Source organism: Oncorhynchus tshawytscha, linkage group LG03, assembly GCF_018296145.1.
Source record: "Oncorhynchus tshawytscha isolate Ot180627B linkage group LG03, Otsh_v2.0, whole genome shotgun sequence".
In the NCBI taxonomy this organism is placed as follows: Eukaryota; Metazoa; Chordata; class Actinopteri; order Salmoniformes; family Salmonidae; genus Oncorhynchus; species Oncorhynchus tshawytscha.
In genome coordinates, this window is record NC_056431.1 from 14,617,207 (window position 1) to 14,630,614 (window position 13,408).

General features: G+C 44.0%; 1 protein-coding gene across 3 annotated transcripts in view; it reads right to left on the bottom strand.

The window, feature by feature from the left end:
* rims2a (regulating synaptic membrane exocytosis 2a) overlaps positions 1 to 13,408 on the bottom strand; it is a 215,292-nt gene that overhangs the window by 158,057 nt on the left and 43,827 nt on the right. For 2 of the 3 annotated variants that reach the window (XM_042310264.1, XM_042310266.1), the window contains 2 exons: positions 9,818 to 10,049; positions 7,886 to 7,897 (listed from right to left, as the gene is read on the bottom strand). In XM_042310264.1, the coding sequence (XP_042166198.1) occupies positions 7,886 to 7,897; positions 9,818 to 10,049 (244 nt within the window). Of the gene's footprint in view, positions 1 to 1,367; positions 1,899 to 7,885; positions 7,898 to 9,817; positions 10,050 to 13,408 lie in introns of those variants that run through there. The other variant, XM_042310267.1, reaches the window with a different exon arrangement.

The following is a 13,408-nucleotide window of genomic DNA, read 5'->3' on the forward strand; positions in this document are numbered from 1 at the left end:
ATCCTACCAAAACAGTTGAGAAGCATGATATTATCAAACTTCAAAGCTATAGGACAATGAAAATACCACGGTGACCATTTTTAATTTTTAAGAGAATTGCAACCATTGTTGCATTACTTGAGTCCAAATAGTCACTGTTCTTTTTGAGACAAAAACACATACTTGGATTCATATCTTTCAGACGAAATGCATTCCCAACCATCAGATGTTACTGTATCTTGTTCATAGCATTCAGAGAACAAAAATATCACATACTATAAAGAGATGTGCATCATGGTCAAATATTAATGTGATGGTGAATAGACTGTCATAGGTATCATATTGCCTGTTTCCCTCCCAGTCTCACCTGGCCTGAACTTAACTGAGCTCATTAAAAACTCATTATTTAAGGGAACATGTCTGGGAACATCTTGGCTTTGAAACTGAGTTTGCACTTGAGTCGACTGTGTCTGAAACATGCAACACCTATTCAATCCTTCTGCACTCCTTCCCCCCATGCAACACACGTTTTAATGTGTTATTAAAACGTGTGATATAAAATATATAACCTACCTAGGATGAAATATACCACATTCATCTAAATATGTGTGTAAAGATCTCAAAAAGACAGAGGGAAACATGTATTAAAGTATGTTACATGAAACCGTGTAGCCTAAATAGAGGTGAAAGAAGAGCCGACTCTCACATGCTCAAACACTGTCTGGCACGTGGTGCATCACATTTTAATGAGGTTCTAAATTTAGTGTGTCAAGGGCGCGCGGTAATAATAATAGACTTGATGCATAAATGTATGCCCCTTATTTTACCAAAGTTCAGAAAGACGTGAGAGAAAAAGATGAGAGCGGCTTGAGAAATGGAGAGACTGGATTCACACAGAGAGATGACAGATGTCTTTCACAGACCCCCCTAAGCCCTGTGACATTATTTACAAAGCCAAATTCTATTTTTGGTCTTACTTGAGCATTTGGCATGTCGGCTTATCAAAGAGCTGTTCACCGTTTCACATACATTTTAGAAATGACCATATATATATTCAGAATTTCAGAGAACATGATGTAATGAGAACTTTCACCGAAAATTAGCACTACATAGCCTAAACAATCCATATAAACGTATTCAGACTACCTGCCCTCACCTAGGCTATAACAATGTGTTTATAACATGTAGGCATTCATAATAGTCTATAATTAATTCAGCATTGGTAATATGATCATCTACATTAAAATACTCTGACTACTTATGCAAACAGTGCACAACAGTCTATAGCCTACATGTGCATTGTACATGCAGTATCCAAACGGCTGATTGTGAGCCCATCGTATTGAATGACTTCCACGCCAAGACAATCAAATTTACATTTAGCTTACCCATGGTAACAACGGGAAGAGCCGTGTCCGTGCAGAAAAACAGTGTATGTAATCCTAATTTGGTGGAAATGTTACGGGGCAGCGTGCAGTAAAATCAGGAAGAACCGAGGGAACAAGACAGGCGCCGACCTTCAACACCGTTCAGCACCGCGGACAGTACCTAGTCGGACAACAGGCAGGCAGCTAGCTCTGCTCAATGTAGCCCGCGTGAAGGTTAAGCGATGCTAATAATGTATGTGATTTGTCCAGGCTGCAAATAATACCAGCCAGTCAGACAGTCTTATGTTCCAAACATAATTATTTTCTAATCAAATTATTTACAGAAAATAACAAAATACGTGTCTGCCACGATGTCAAATAGAAAACGCTACAGCCCCTTCATAAATGCAGTAAAGGATTCCAATTTTGAAACGCGGCACACAAAAAAGAAGCATACAGAAGCAGCTTCGTGGGAGGAAAGATGTGCAAGAGTGAGCAATAAAACGTGTAATCATGTTTTACCGCCGCTGCATTAGACCTACTAGTTAAGTCTTCATTACTAATAGATGCGGGTGTGAGTCTCCCGCTACCGAGGCTTATTTGAGCTCATTATAAATGCAGCGCGTCCCCCCGTGGTGCTGGGCGGCCCAACTGTGCTCAAAGAATCCAATGTGTGCCGTTACACGCCCGTGACGCTCAGGGACTCACCAAGCTATTTCTGATGCGCCACAACAACGTGCTCTTCTAAATTCACTGGGATATTAGGTTTTTATACTCTGACGAGGCCAGAAAGATCCAATAAGTGTGAGTTCTGTTCGTTTGCAGCAGAGTGAATGAGAGCTGAGACCCAAGAGCACCACAGCACATGTGATGTCCTCAAAAGTCGCTTTAATCACAAATGACTTGGTCTCAGGAGACTGTTGATTCCTGAGGCATTTTTGAGCAACAAATTTAATTGAAATGGTGAACAGTCCTCCTATAAGGACTGAGGAGGATTCTGAGGATTCTGGGGGTTCAGAAAATGTACATAGTGCACAGTATGTCATTCAAAGTCTCCATCTATATCTCCAAAATCATTCCTTGTATAAGATGTGTACTGTGTAGCAGCTGAGCCTAGACTAGACTGACCTGTGGTTACATATAAAGGCCCTTAGTACTGTCCAATCAGACTGGATGTCATTCACCTCTTTACTGTAGGCTAATATTAAGCAAAGATATATAACAAAATATCATATTTTATTGTCATAACCATGAGTCTGATAGGCTATACTAGACTAAATAAGAAAATAAATCATCTCGGGGCTCAGTTTAATGTAGCTCAAATCCATCTCAAACCTTCACTCCTGCTTCTTCTCCTGCCTCTCTGTGAAACTCTCAGCAGCAAGTCTGTCCTATCGTATTCCAGTATTCCACCCAACAGCTCTGTTAGAGGCCCCAGACACTGAGGCGTGTAAATATTGATGCCGTTTCACAGAACAAGAGATCTCTCATCACAGCTGCCACTGGTTGTGGGAAGGAAAGAGAATACTGATGGAAAAAGGACCGATTTCACCACCACCACAAGCACCTCTTTGACTGACACACAAGCTTTCAGACGTGACAAGCTACTGCAGGTGGTTGGGCTGACCAAAACATCCCCAACTGAGCTATATAGTCTTAGTTAATAAACTTGCAAAAACATAACATCTATTCTTATTATGAGACTATGAAAATTGTTGTGTGTGAGTCTGTGTGCACTCGGCATGTGTTTGTAAACATGAAAGGGCTTTATTGTGGCCAACATGTGTAAGGATCTGGTCAAAAGTAGTTCACTATATAGGGAATAGGGTGCCATTTGAGACATCCTTTAGGTCCATGGGCCCTGCCCTCAGAGGCCCAGCAGTCGGGCCCCCAGTGACATCCCCCTCCTTGGGTTGAAAAACTATCTGGTCACCCAGCCCTGTCTGGGAACCAAACCCCTGAATCAGCTGGCCTTGAGGGCTCTGTGAGGGCTTGGAGCCCTGCAACCAGATACAGGGGAGGCAGTGTCTGTGTAAACTGTGTCGCTCTGGCTGAGACAGCAGCACATCTACTGAACGTACTGTATGTACACCTACACCTCCACCCCCACCATCCATCCATCCATCTCCATCTCCATTCCTCTACTGCACCTCCTCCACCTCCACCTCCACCCCCACCATCCATCCATCCATCCATCTCCATTCCTCTACTGCACCTCCTCCACCTCCAGACCAGTAATAACAACTGTTTTCCTTTCAAATACTTTAGCTGCATGTGCCATTTGAGATGCAACCAATGTATTTTCATGGCCAAGAAGACAGATAGCTACAATACCAGGCTGTGGGCAGGGCAGCAGTTGGCCTATCCTCCTATCCTTTGATCTGATCCCAGGGCAGATCTGCCAACACTCCCGCTACTCATCACACTGTCCCAACCCTACTGCTGCTGCTGCCTCCTGCCAGCCCACAGCCACGACTCAACACCATCTGTAGGCTACAACTCTGGAGGAAACCCATCCTCCAACCATAATCAGTCAACAACAAAGACAGACAGGCAGCCTTGGCAGCCGGCGGACAGACGATCTAATGGAGGTGGACTCTCAGCTCATTCAGCTCAGTTGTAGCTGTTAAGGGGAAACTTTTACAGGGATATGGTCCAAACTTTGCATTGAAAATGGAACAAAGATACCGAAACATATTTTCTGCCATATACTTTGTAGAGTTGAAGTCGGAAGTTTACATACACCTTAGCCAAATACATTTAAACTCAGTTTTTCACAATTCCTGACATTTAATCGAAGTAAAAAAATCCCTGTCTTAGGTCAGTTAGGATCACCAATTTATTTTAAGAATGTGAAATGTCAGAATAATAGTAGAGAGAATGATTAATTTCAGCATTTATTTCTATCATCACATTCCCAGTGGGTCAGAAGTTTACATACACTCAATTAGTATTTGGTAGTATTGCCTTTAAATTATTTAACTTGCATCAAACGTAGCCTTCCACAAGCTTCCCACAATAAGTTGGGTGAATTTTGGCCCATTCCTCCTGACAGAGCTGGTGTAACGGAGTCAGGTTTGTAGGCCTCCCTGCTCGCCCACAAATGTTCTATAGGTTTGAGGTCAGGGCTTTGTGATGGCCACTCCAATACCTTGACTTTGTTGTCCTTAAACCACGTTGCCACAACTTTGGAAGTATGCTTGGGGTCATTGTCCATTTGGAAGACCAATTTGCGACCAAGCTTTAACTTCCTGACTGATGTCTTGAGATGTTGCTTCAATATATCCACATAATTTTCCTTCCTCATGATGCCATCTATTTTGTGGAGTGCACTAGTCCCTCCTACAGCAAAGCACCCCCACAACATGATGCTGCCACCCCCGTGCTTCACGTTTGGGATGGTGTTCTTCGGCTGGCAAGCTTCCTCCTTTTTCCTCCAAACATATCAATGGTCATTATTGTTACGGTTTTCTAGGTGTGAAGGATAGTCGGACCAAAATGCAGCGTGTAGATTGCGATCCATGTTTAATGAACAACGTGAAACACGAATAAACACAAAACACTACAAAACAAAGAACGTAACGAAAACCAAAACAGCCTATACTTGTGTAAATAAATAAAGAGATAGGAACAACGACACTAAGGACAATCACCCACGACAAACTCAAAGAATATGGCTGCCTAAATATGGTTCCCAATCAGAGACAACGATAAACACCTGCCTCTGATTGAGAACCACTCCAGACAGCCATAGACTTTGCTAGATAACCCCACTAGCTACAATCCCAATACATACACACCAAAACCCCAAGACAAAACACACCACAATACAAAAACCCCATGCCACACCCTGGCCTGACCCAATACATGAAGAAAAACACAAAATACTTAGACCAGGGCGTGACAATTATGGCCAAACAGTTCAATTTTTGTTTCATCAGTCCAGAGGACATTTCTCCAAAAAGTACCATCTTTGTCCCCATGTGCAGTTGCAAACCGTAGTCTGGCTTTTTATGGCGGTTTTGGACCAGTGGCTTCTTCCTTGCTGAGTGGCCTTTCAGGTTATGTCGATATACAGTGGGGCAAAAAAGTATTTAGTCAGCCACCAATTGTGCAAGTTCTCCCACTTAAAAAGATGAGAGAGGCCTGTAATTTTCATCATAGGTACACTTCAACTATGACAGACAAAATCAGAAAAGAAAATCCAGAAAATCACATTGTAGGATTTTTTATGGATTTATTTGCAAATTATGGTGGAAAATAAGTATTTGGTCAACAACAAAAGTCTATCTCAATACTTTGTTACATACCCTTTGTTGGCAATGACAGAGGTCAAACATTTTTCTGTAAGTCTTCACAAGGTTTTCACACACTGTTGCTGGTATTTTGGCCCATTCCTCCATGCAGATCTCCTCTAGAGCAGTGATGTTTTGGGGCTGTTGCTGGACAACACGGACTTTCAACTCCCTCCAAAGATTTTCTATGGGGTTGAGATCTGGAGTCTGGCTAGGCCACTCCGGGACCTTGAAATGCTTCTTACGAAGCCACTCCTTCTTTGCCCGGGCGGTGTGTTTGGGATCATTGTCATGCTGAAAGACCCAGCCACGTTTCATCTTCAATGCCCTTGCTGATGGAAGGAGGTTTTCACTCACAATCTCACGATACATGGCCCCATTCATTCTTTCCTTTACACGGATCAGTCGTCCTGGTCCCTTTGCAGAAAAACAGCCCCAAAGCATGATGTTTCCACCCCCATGCTTCACAGTAGGTATGGTGTTCTTTGGATGCAACTCAGCATTCTTTGTCCTCCAAACACGACGAGTTGAGTTTTTACCAAAAGTTCTATTTTGGTTTCATCTGACCATATGACATTCTCCCAATCTTCTTCTGGATCATCCAAATGCTCTCTAGCAAACTTCAGATGGGCCTGGACATGTATTGGCTTAAGCAGGGGGACACATCTGGCACTGCAGGATTTGAGTCCCTGGCGGCGTAGTGTGTTACTGATGGTAGGCTTTGTTACTTTGGTCCCAGCTCTCTGCAGGTCATTCACTAGGTCCCCCGTGTGGTTCTGGGATTTTTGCTCACCGTTCTTGTGATCATTTTGACCCCACGGGGTGAGATCTTGCGTGGAGCCCCAGATCGAGGGAGATTATCAGTGGTCTTGTATGTCTTCCATTTCCAAATAATTGCTCCCACAGTTGATTTCTTCAAACCAAGCTGCGTACCTATTGCAGATTCAGTCTTCCCAGCCTGGTGCAGGTCTACAATTTTGTTTCTGGTGTCCTTTGACAGCTCTTTGGTCTTGGCCATAGTGGAGTTTGGAGTGTGACTGTTGGAGGTTGTGGACAGGTGTCTTTTATACTGATAACAAGTTCAAACAGGTGCCATTAATACAGGTAACGAGTGGAGGACAGAGGAGCCTCTTAAAGAAGAAGTTACAGGTCTGTGAGAGCCAGAAATCTTGCTTGTTTGTAGGTGACCAAATACTTATTTTCCACCATAATTTGCAAATAAATTCATTAAAAATCCTACAATGAGATTTTCTGGATTTTTTTTTCTCATTTTGTCTGTCATAGTTGAAGTGTACCTATGATGAAAATTACAGACCCCTCTCAAATTTTTAAGTGGGAGAACTTGCACAATTGGTGGCTGACTAAATACTTTTTCCCCCACTGTAGGACTCATTTTACAGTGGATATAGATAATTCTGTACCCGTTTCCTCCAGCATCTTCACAAGGTCCTTTGCTGTTGTTCTGGGATTGATTTGCACTTTTCGCACCAAAGTATGTTCATCTGTAGAAGACAGAACACGTCTCCTTCTTGAGCGGTATGAAGGCATCGTGGTCCCATGGTGTTTATACTTGCGTACTATTGTTTGTACAGATGAACGTGGTACCTTCAGGCGTTTGGAAATTGCTCCCAAGGATGAACCAGACTTGTGGAGGTCTACAATTTTTCTTCTGAGGTCTTGGCTGATTTCTTTTGATTTTCCCATGATGTCAAGCAAAGAGGCACTGAGTTTGAAGGTAGGCCTTGAAATGCATCCACAGGTACACCTCCAATTGACAAATTATGTAAAATAGCCTATCAGAAGCTTCTAAAGCCATGACATCATTTTCTGGAATTTTCCAAGCTGTTTAAAGGCACAGTCAACTTAGTGCATGCAAACTTCTGACCCACTGGAATTGTGATACAGTGAATTATAAGTGAAATAATATGTCTGTAAACAATTGTTGGAAAAATGATTTGTGTCATGCACACAGTAGATGTCATAACCGACTTGCCAAAATTATAGTTTGTTACATACATACTTGTGGTATGTAAACATCCGACTTCAACTGTATGTTCCGTTTTGGTCTGGCCTTCAACATGATATGATTGACTCACAGATGTGATTGGTCAAAAATAATGTATTCAGGGTACTGTATGTGTATATTACAGTCAGCGAAGCATCTTATGGGGGCGAAGGAGCGATGCTTCTATTCAGACATTTCTTAGTCGAGATGCGAAAAAGGTTGGAAAAGGATTTGCTAACCACTTTGTCCTCCTGTTGCAATTCGGCGAGAGCAGGAATGCAGCAGACAGAGATAGAGGGAGTGGAAGACAGGGACAGAGAAAGAGAAAGAGGAAGAAAGGTACGGGGAGAAAGATTGTGAGTGACATTAGTACACTTTGACACATCGCATTCCGACAGTGAGGGTATTGGACGGCACCAAGCATAAACACTCAGTCACATAATAATATGTAAAGGCTTACTCTGTAGGAGGATTTCACAACAAGGTTAGTTAGTTAGACAGTGGAGCAGCAAGGTAATACACAGCAGACATGAGATTTAGGGCTGTCGTGAGACGCCAGGGGAGAAGCTCCCCCCACTGGTAAAGAAAGAGATTTACATTTGACATATTTATAAGAACCTCTTATCCAGAGCAACTAGGGTTAAGTGCTTTGCTCAAGGGCACATCGACTCTGGGATTCAAACCAGCAATCCTTTGGCTACTGGCCCAACGCTTTTAACCGCTAGGCTACCTGACGCCAAACTGAAAACAAGACCTGAAGAAATCACTGCATCTAGAATCATCCCTCACCACATTTACAGTCAGAGTCTACCAAAGTAATGCAGAGAGTATGAATGGGAGAAACATTGGTAGGAGTTGGTATATGGTATAGATCGTCAGTAGGATGTGTTGTGAGCTGCACCACTGTCTGTATCTGGCTTGAGTCCCTGTTTCTGATTTCACACTAATGTTTCATAACCCAGTGGAGGATTTGATTTGAGACAGAAATGGATGGACTAGTCAGGCAATTTTTGGGAGCCAAGAGAGAGAGAAGCAGCCAAAAAACCCTCTCTCACGACAGCTGGACTGGACTGGCCTGCATGTGATTGTAGAATACGTGTTATATTGACAAGTGACTTCCACCTTCTCACTGTAATCTTACAAGAGGACAATCACTACAAAAACATTTCCATGTATGTGTGCGTGTGTGTGTGTGTGTGTGCCTATGTGTGTGTGTGTGTGTGTGTGTGTGTGTGTGCCTATGTGTGTGTGTGTGTGTGTGTGTGTGTGTGTGTGTGTGTGTGTGTGTGCCTATGTGTGTGTGTGTGTGTGTGCATATGTGTGTGTGTGTGTGCCTGTGTGTGTGTGTGTGTGTGTGTGTGTGTGTGTGCCTATGTGTGTGTGTGTGTGTGTGTGTGTGTGTGCCTATGGGTGTGTGTGTGTGTGTGTGCCTATGTGTGTGTGTGTGTGTGTGCCTATGTGGTGTGTGTGTGTGTGTGTGTGTGTGTGTGTGTGTGTGTGTGTGTGTGTGTGTGTGTGTGTGTGTGTGTGTGTGTGTGTGTGTGTGTGTGTGTGTGTGTGTGTGTGTGTGTGTGTGTGTGCCTATGTGTGTGTGTGTGTGTGTGTGTGTGTGTGTGTGTGTGTGTGTGTGTGTGTGTGTGTGTGTGTGTGTGTGTGCCTATGTGTGTGTGTGTGTGTGTGTGTGTGTGTGTGTGTGTGTGTGTGTGTGTGTGCCTATGTGTGTGTGTGTGTGTGTGTGTGTGTGTGTGTGTGTGTGTGTGTGTGTGTGTGTGTGTGTGTGTGTGTGTGTGTGTGTGTGTGCCTATGTGTGTGTGTGTGTGTGCCTATGTGTGTGTGTGTGTGTGCCTATGTGTGTGTGTGTGTGTGTGTGTGTGTGTGTGTGTGTGTGTGTGTGTGTGTGTGTGTGCCTATGTGTGTGTGTGTGTGTGTGTGTGTGTGTGTGTGTGTGTGTGTGTGTGTGTGTGTGTGTGTGTGTGTGTGTGTGTGTGTGTGTGTGTGTGTGTGTGTGTGTGCCTATGTGTGTGTGTGCCTATGTGTGTGTGTGTGTGTAATCTTATAAGAGGACAATCATTACAAAACATTTTTGTCAGGTATGCATGCAAGTCTGTATGTGTGTGTGTGTGCGTTCATAGACACAGGCAAACAGAGGTAGCTAGACTCAACCTCCTCACCTTATTTGACCGCAGAGACACTCGTCCTCCACACCGAGCACAGAATTTCGTTTGGCAATATGAACAGAGGTGGCCGCAGCCGTCAGCGAATTTGGTTTTGTGGCAAATCCCGCAGGTAGGAGAGTCGTTGGGGTTCTTCTGGGGTTCTCCTGTCGTCCCCATCTGCTGGGTCGTATCGTCCCCCATCTTCTTCACCTGGTCCTTGTAGCTCTCAAACTGCTGGTGCAGCTTCCTGCAAGGAAGGAAGCAAGAGAGGAGTACAGTTAGGAAAAGATCAGTTCATAACAGAAACTTTGTCCTAAATGTCTCCCTAGTCCCTACTCCCGTTAAAGTGCACTACTTTTGCCAGAGTATAACAATGCACTTCAGGGGATAGGAAGTCATTTCAGATGTCTTTGTGCTGTAGCTAACTGCAGGATGTTGTGTGAAGTCCATTAGTGTTAGTAGACAGCAAAGCAGCGTATGTAGCTCTGATTCCTTTCTAAGAGAAATGTAGGGAACACTTTCTTTGAGGAACATGCTTTATAATGGCCTTGATTATATATACTTATAGAAAGTGTAACCAAAAGGTTTTGTCAACCAAATAACCTACAGTTTGTTACATACAACTGTCAGAGTTAGAAATGTTTCAGAGTATGTTCTGCATTACATATTGTTGTACTGTTACTATAGATCTCCATTCACATAGAGTTGCACCCATCTTTACTGAAACAAGGCGGGCCAGGTAGGAAGGTATAGAGTTTTCATTGTACGTTTAAGAGCCTAACGTAATTCCACTTACTCAGGTTCCCGGAGTTTAATGAATCATTTGTACCTGTGTTTCTATTTCAGGGTTGGGCCCGAGACGTAAGCTAATACAGCCCTCCAAATGTCAATGCCCACACTACAGTGGAAAGAACACATCACATCTGTTTTTCACAGCAACAACATCATGACTGGGTAGCCTACACTACAGCATCCATCCAACCATTGGGCTAACAGTGCCTTTAGACAGTGCAGAGGAATCAGACTATTGAGTAGGCCTCCATGTGGATCACTGAAACAACGTCGACCCTTCAAGTCTTCAGACATTGTTTCTACGAACCAGATGGGCAAAGTCTTTGTATGCGTCCCAAATAGCTCCCTATTCCCTACACAGTGCACTACTTTTGACCAGTGCCCTGTGGGAAAAGGGTGCCAAATAAGGAAAAGGGGGCCATTTGGAAGGAAGCTTTTAGCTCAACGTTCTCTTTTAATCTGCACCGCCTGCTCAAAACACTAGATGTACATTCAGTGTCATCTTGTCCTATACTCTCCCAATACATCCACACATGACAGGTCCAATCAGACCTGAGGACCAGAGGACCCTGAAACGCTACATCACACAGATAGACCAGCATGCATTTTGGACGACACATGTCAATCGGGTGTTTCCTTGGAAACTAAAACCCTGGCTGACTTCATGTTATGGCGATTAGAATTGGTTTCGTCTCCACATTTTCCCCTGCAACATTCATTAGTCACGTGAATTATTTACCAGAGCTATCATTTTACTGTCCGTATGCATGTACTGTATTTATTTTATTTATTTATTTTGCTCCTTTGCACCCCATTATTTTTTATTTCTACTTTGCACATTCTTCCACTGCAAATCTACCATTCCAGTGCTTTACTTGCTATATTGTATTTACTTTGCCACCATGGCCTTTTTTTTGCCTTTACCTCCCTTATCTCACCTCATTTGCTCACATCGTATATAGACTTGTTTCTACTGTATTATTGACTGTATGTTTGTTTTACTCCATGTGTAACTCTGTGTCGTTGTATGTGTCGAACTGCTTTGCTTTATCTTGGCCAGGTCACAATTGTAAATGAGAACTTGTTCTCAACTTGCTTACCTGGTTAAATAAAGGTGAAATAAATCAAATAAAATGCATGGCTTGGTGTTGCGTAGGTGGTAAACATGCTGCTTCTTCTTTCCCACAAACAGGCCTTTTATTTAGATCCCAAATGTAATTGGCGAGATGTGGCTGGGCCTTGTCTGATGACGATCACCCTGCTGAACACTAGATAGAGACGGGACCCTGGATGGCACCTCTCTGTGTCACACTGCCACGCTGCTGTACCCACCCTGCTGAACACTAGATAGAGACGGGACCCTGGATGGCACCTCTCTGTGTCACACTGCCACGCTGCTGTACCCACCCTGCTGAACACTAGATAGAGATGGGACCCTGGATGGCACCTCTCTGTGTCACACTGCCACGCTGCTGTACCCACCCTGCTGAACACTAGATAGAGACGGGACCCTGGATGGCACCTCTCTGTGTCACACTGCCACGCTGCTGTACCCACCCTGCTGAACACTAGATAGAGACGGGACCCTGGATGAACACTGGGTGGTGTGGTGTTGTTTAACAGACACACCCACAGACACAGACCAGACACATACAGACACACACACACACAGACACTCACACAGACAGACAGACAGACACACAGACACAGACCAGACACATACAGACACACACACATACACACACATACACACACAGACACAGACACACACACAGACCAGACACATACAGACACACACACAGACACACACATACACACACAGACACAGACACAGACAGACACACACACACACAGACACCAGAACAAGTCTACAGATAGAAGACTTGTTAATGGTATGTGGATATTGGGTAGCAGTGTCTGCTGTTTAGAGCCTGGGTTCTCAAACTGGGGTCCGCAGTACTGCAGGAGGTCTGCGGCCAGACACACACAAAAAAGAATAGTTCTAACCACAGATTACATTTGGGCCAAGGGATCTGTGGAATAAGTTTAGAAGGTGTAATACAATACAATAAAATACAATGTAACTGTCACGCCCTGGTCTAAGTATTTTGTGTTTTTCTTCATGTATTGGGTCAGGCCAGGGTGTGGCATGGGGTTTTTGTATTGTGGTGTGTTTTGTCTTGGGGTTTTGGTGTGTATGTATTGGGATTGTAGCTAGTGGGGTTATCTAGCAAAGTCTATGGCTGTCTGGAGTGGTTCTCAATCAGAGGCAGGTGTTTATCGTTGTCTCTGATTGGGAACCATATTTAGGCAGCCATATTCTTTGAGTTTGTCGTGGGTGATTGTCCTATGTGTCGTTGTTCCTGTCTCAGTGTTAGTTTACACAAGTATAGGCTGTTTCTTTTTTCGTTAAGTTCTTTGTTTTGTAGTGTTTGTTATTGATTTGTGTTTTACGTTCGTTCATGAAACATGGATCGCAATCTACACGCTGCATTTTGGTCCGACTCTCCTTCACACCTAGAAAACCGTAACAGAATCACCCACCACCAACGGACCAAGCAGCGTGTCAACAGGCAGGAGCAACCCAAAGAGGAGATGCGCTATAAGGATTTCTGGACATGGGAGGAAATCCTAAACGGAGAAGGACCCTGGGCTCAGCCTGGAGAATATCGCTGCCCCAAAGAAGAACTGGAGGTGGCGAAAGCGGAGAGGCGCCGGTATGAGGAGGCAGCACGGCGACTCGGAAGGAAGCCTGAGAGTCAGCCCCAAAAATTTCTTGGGGGGGGGCTCAGGGAGAGTGTGGCAGAGTCAGGA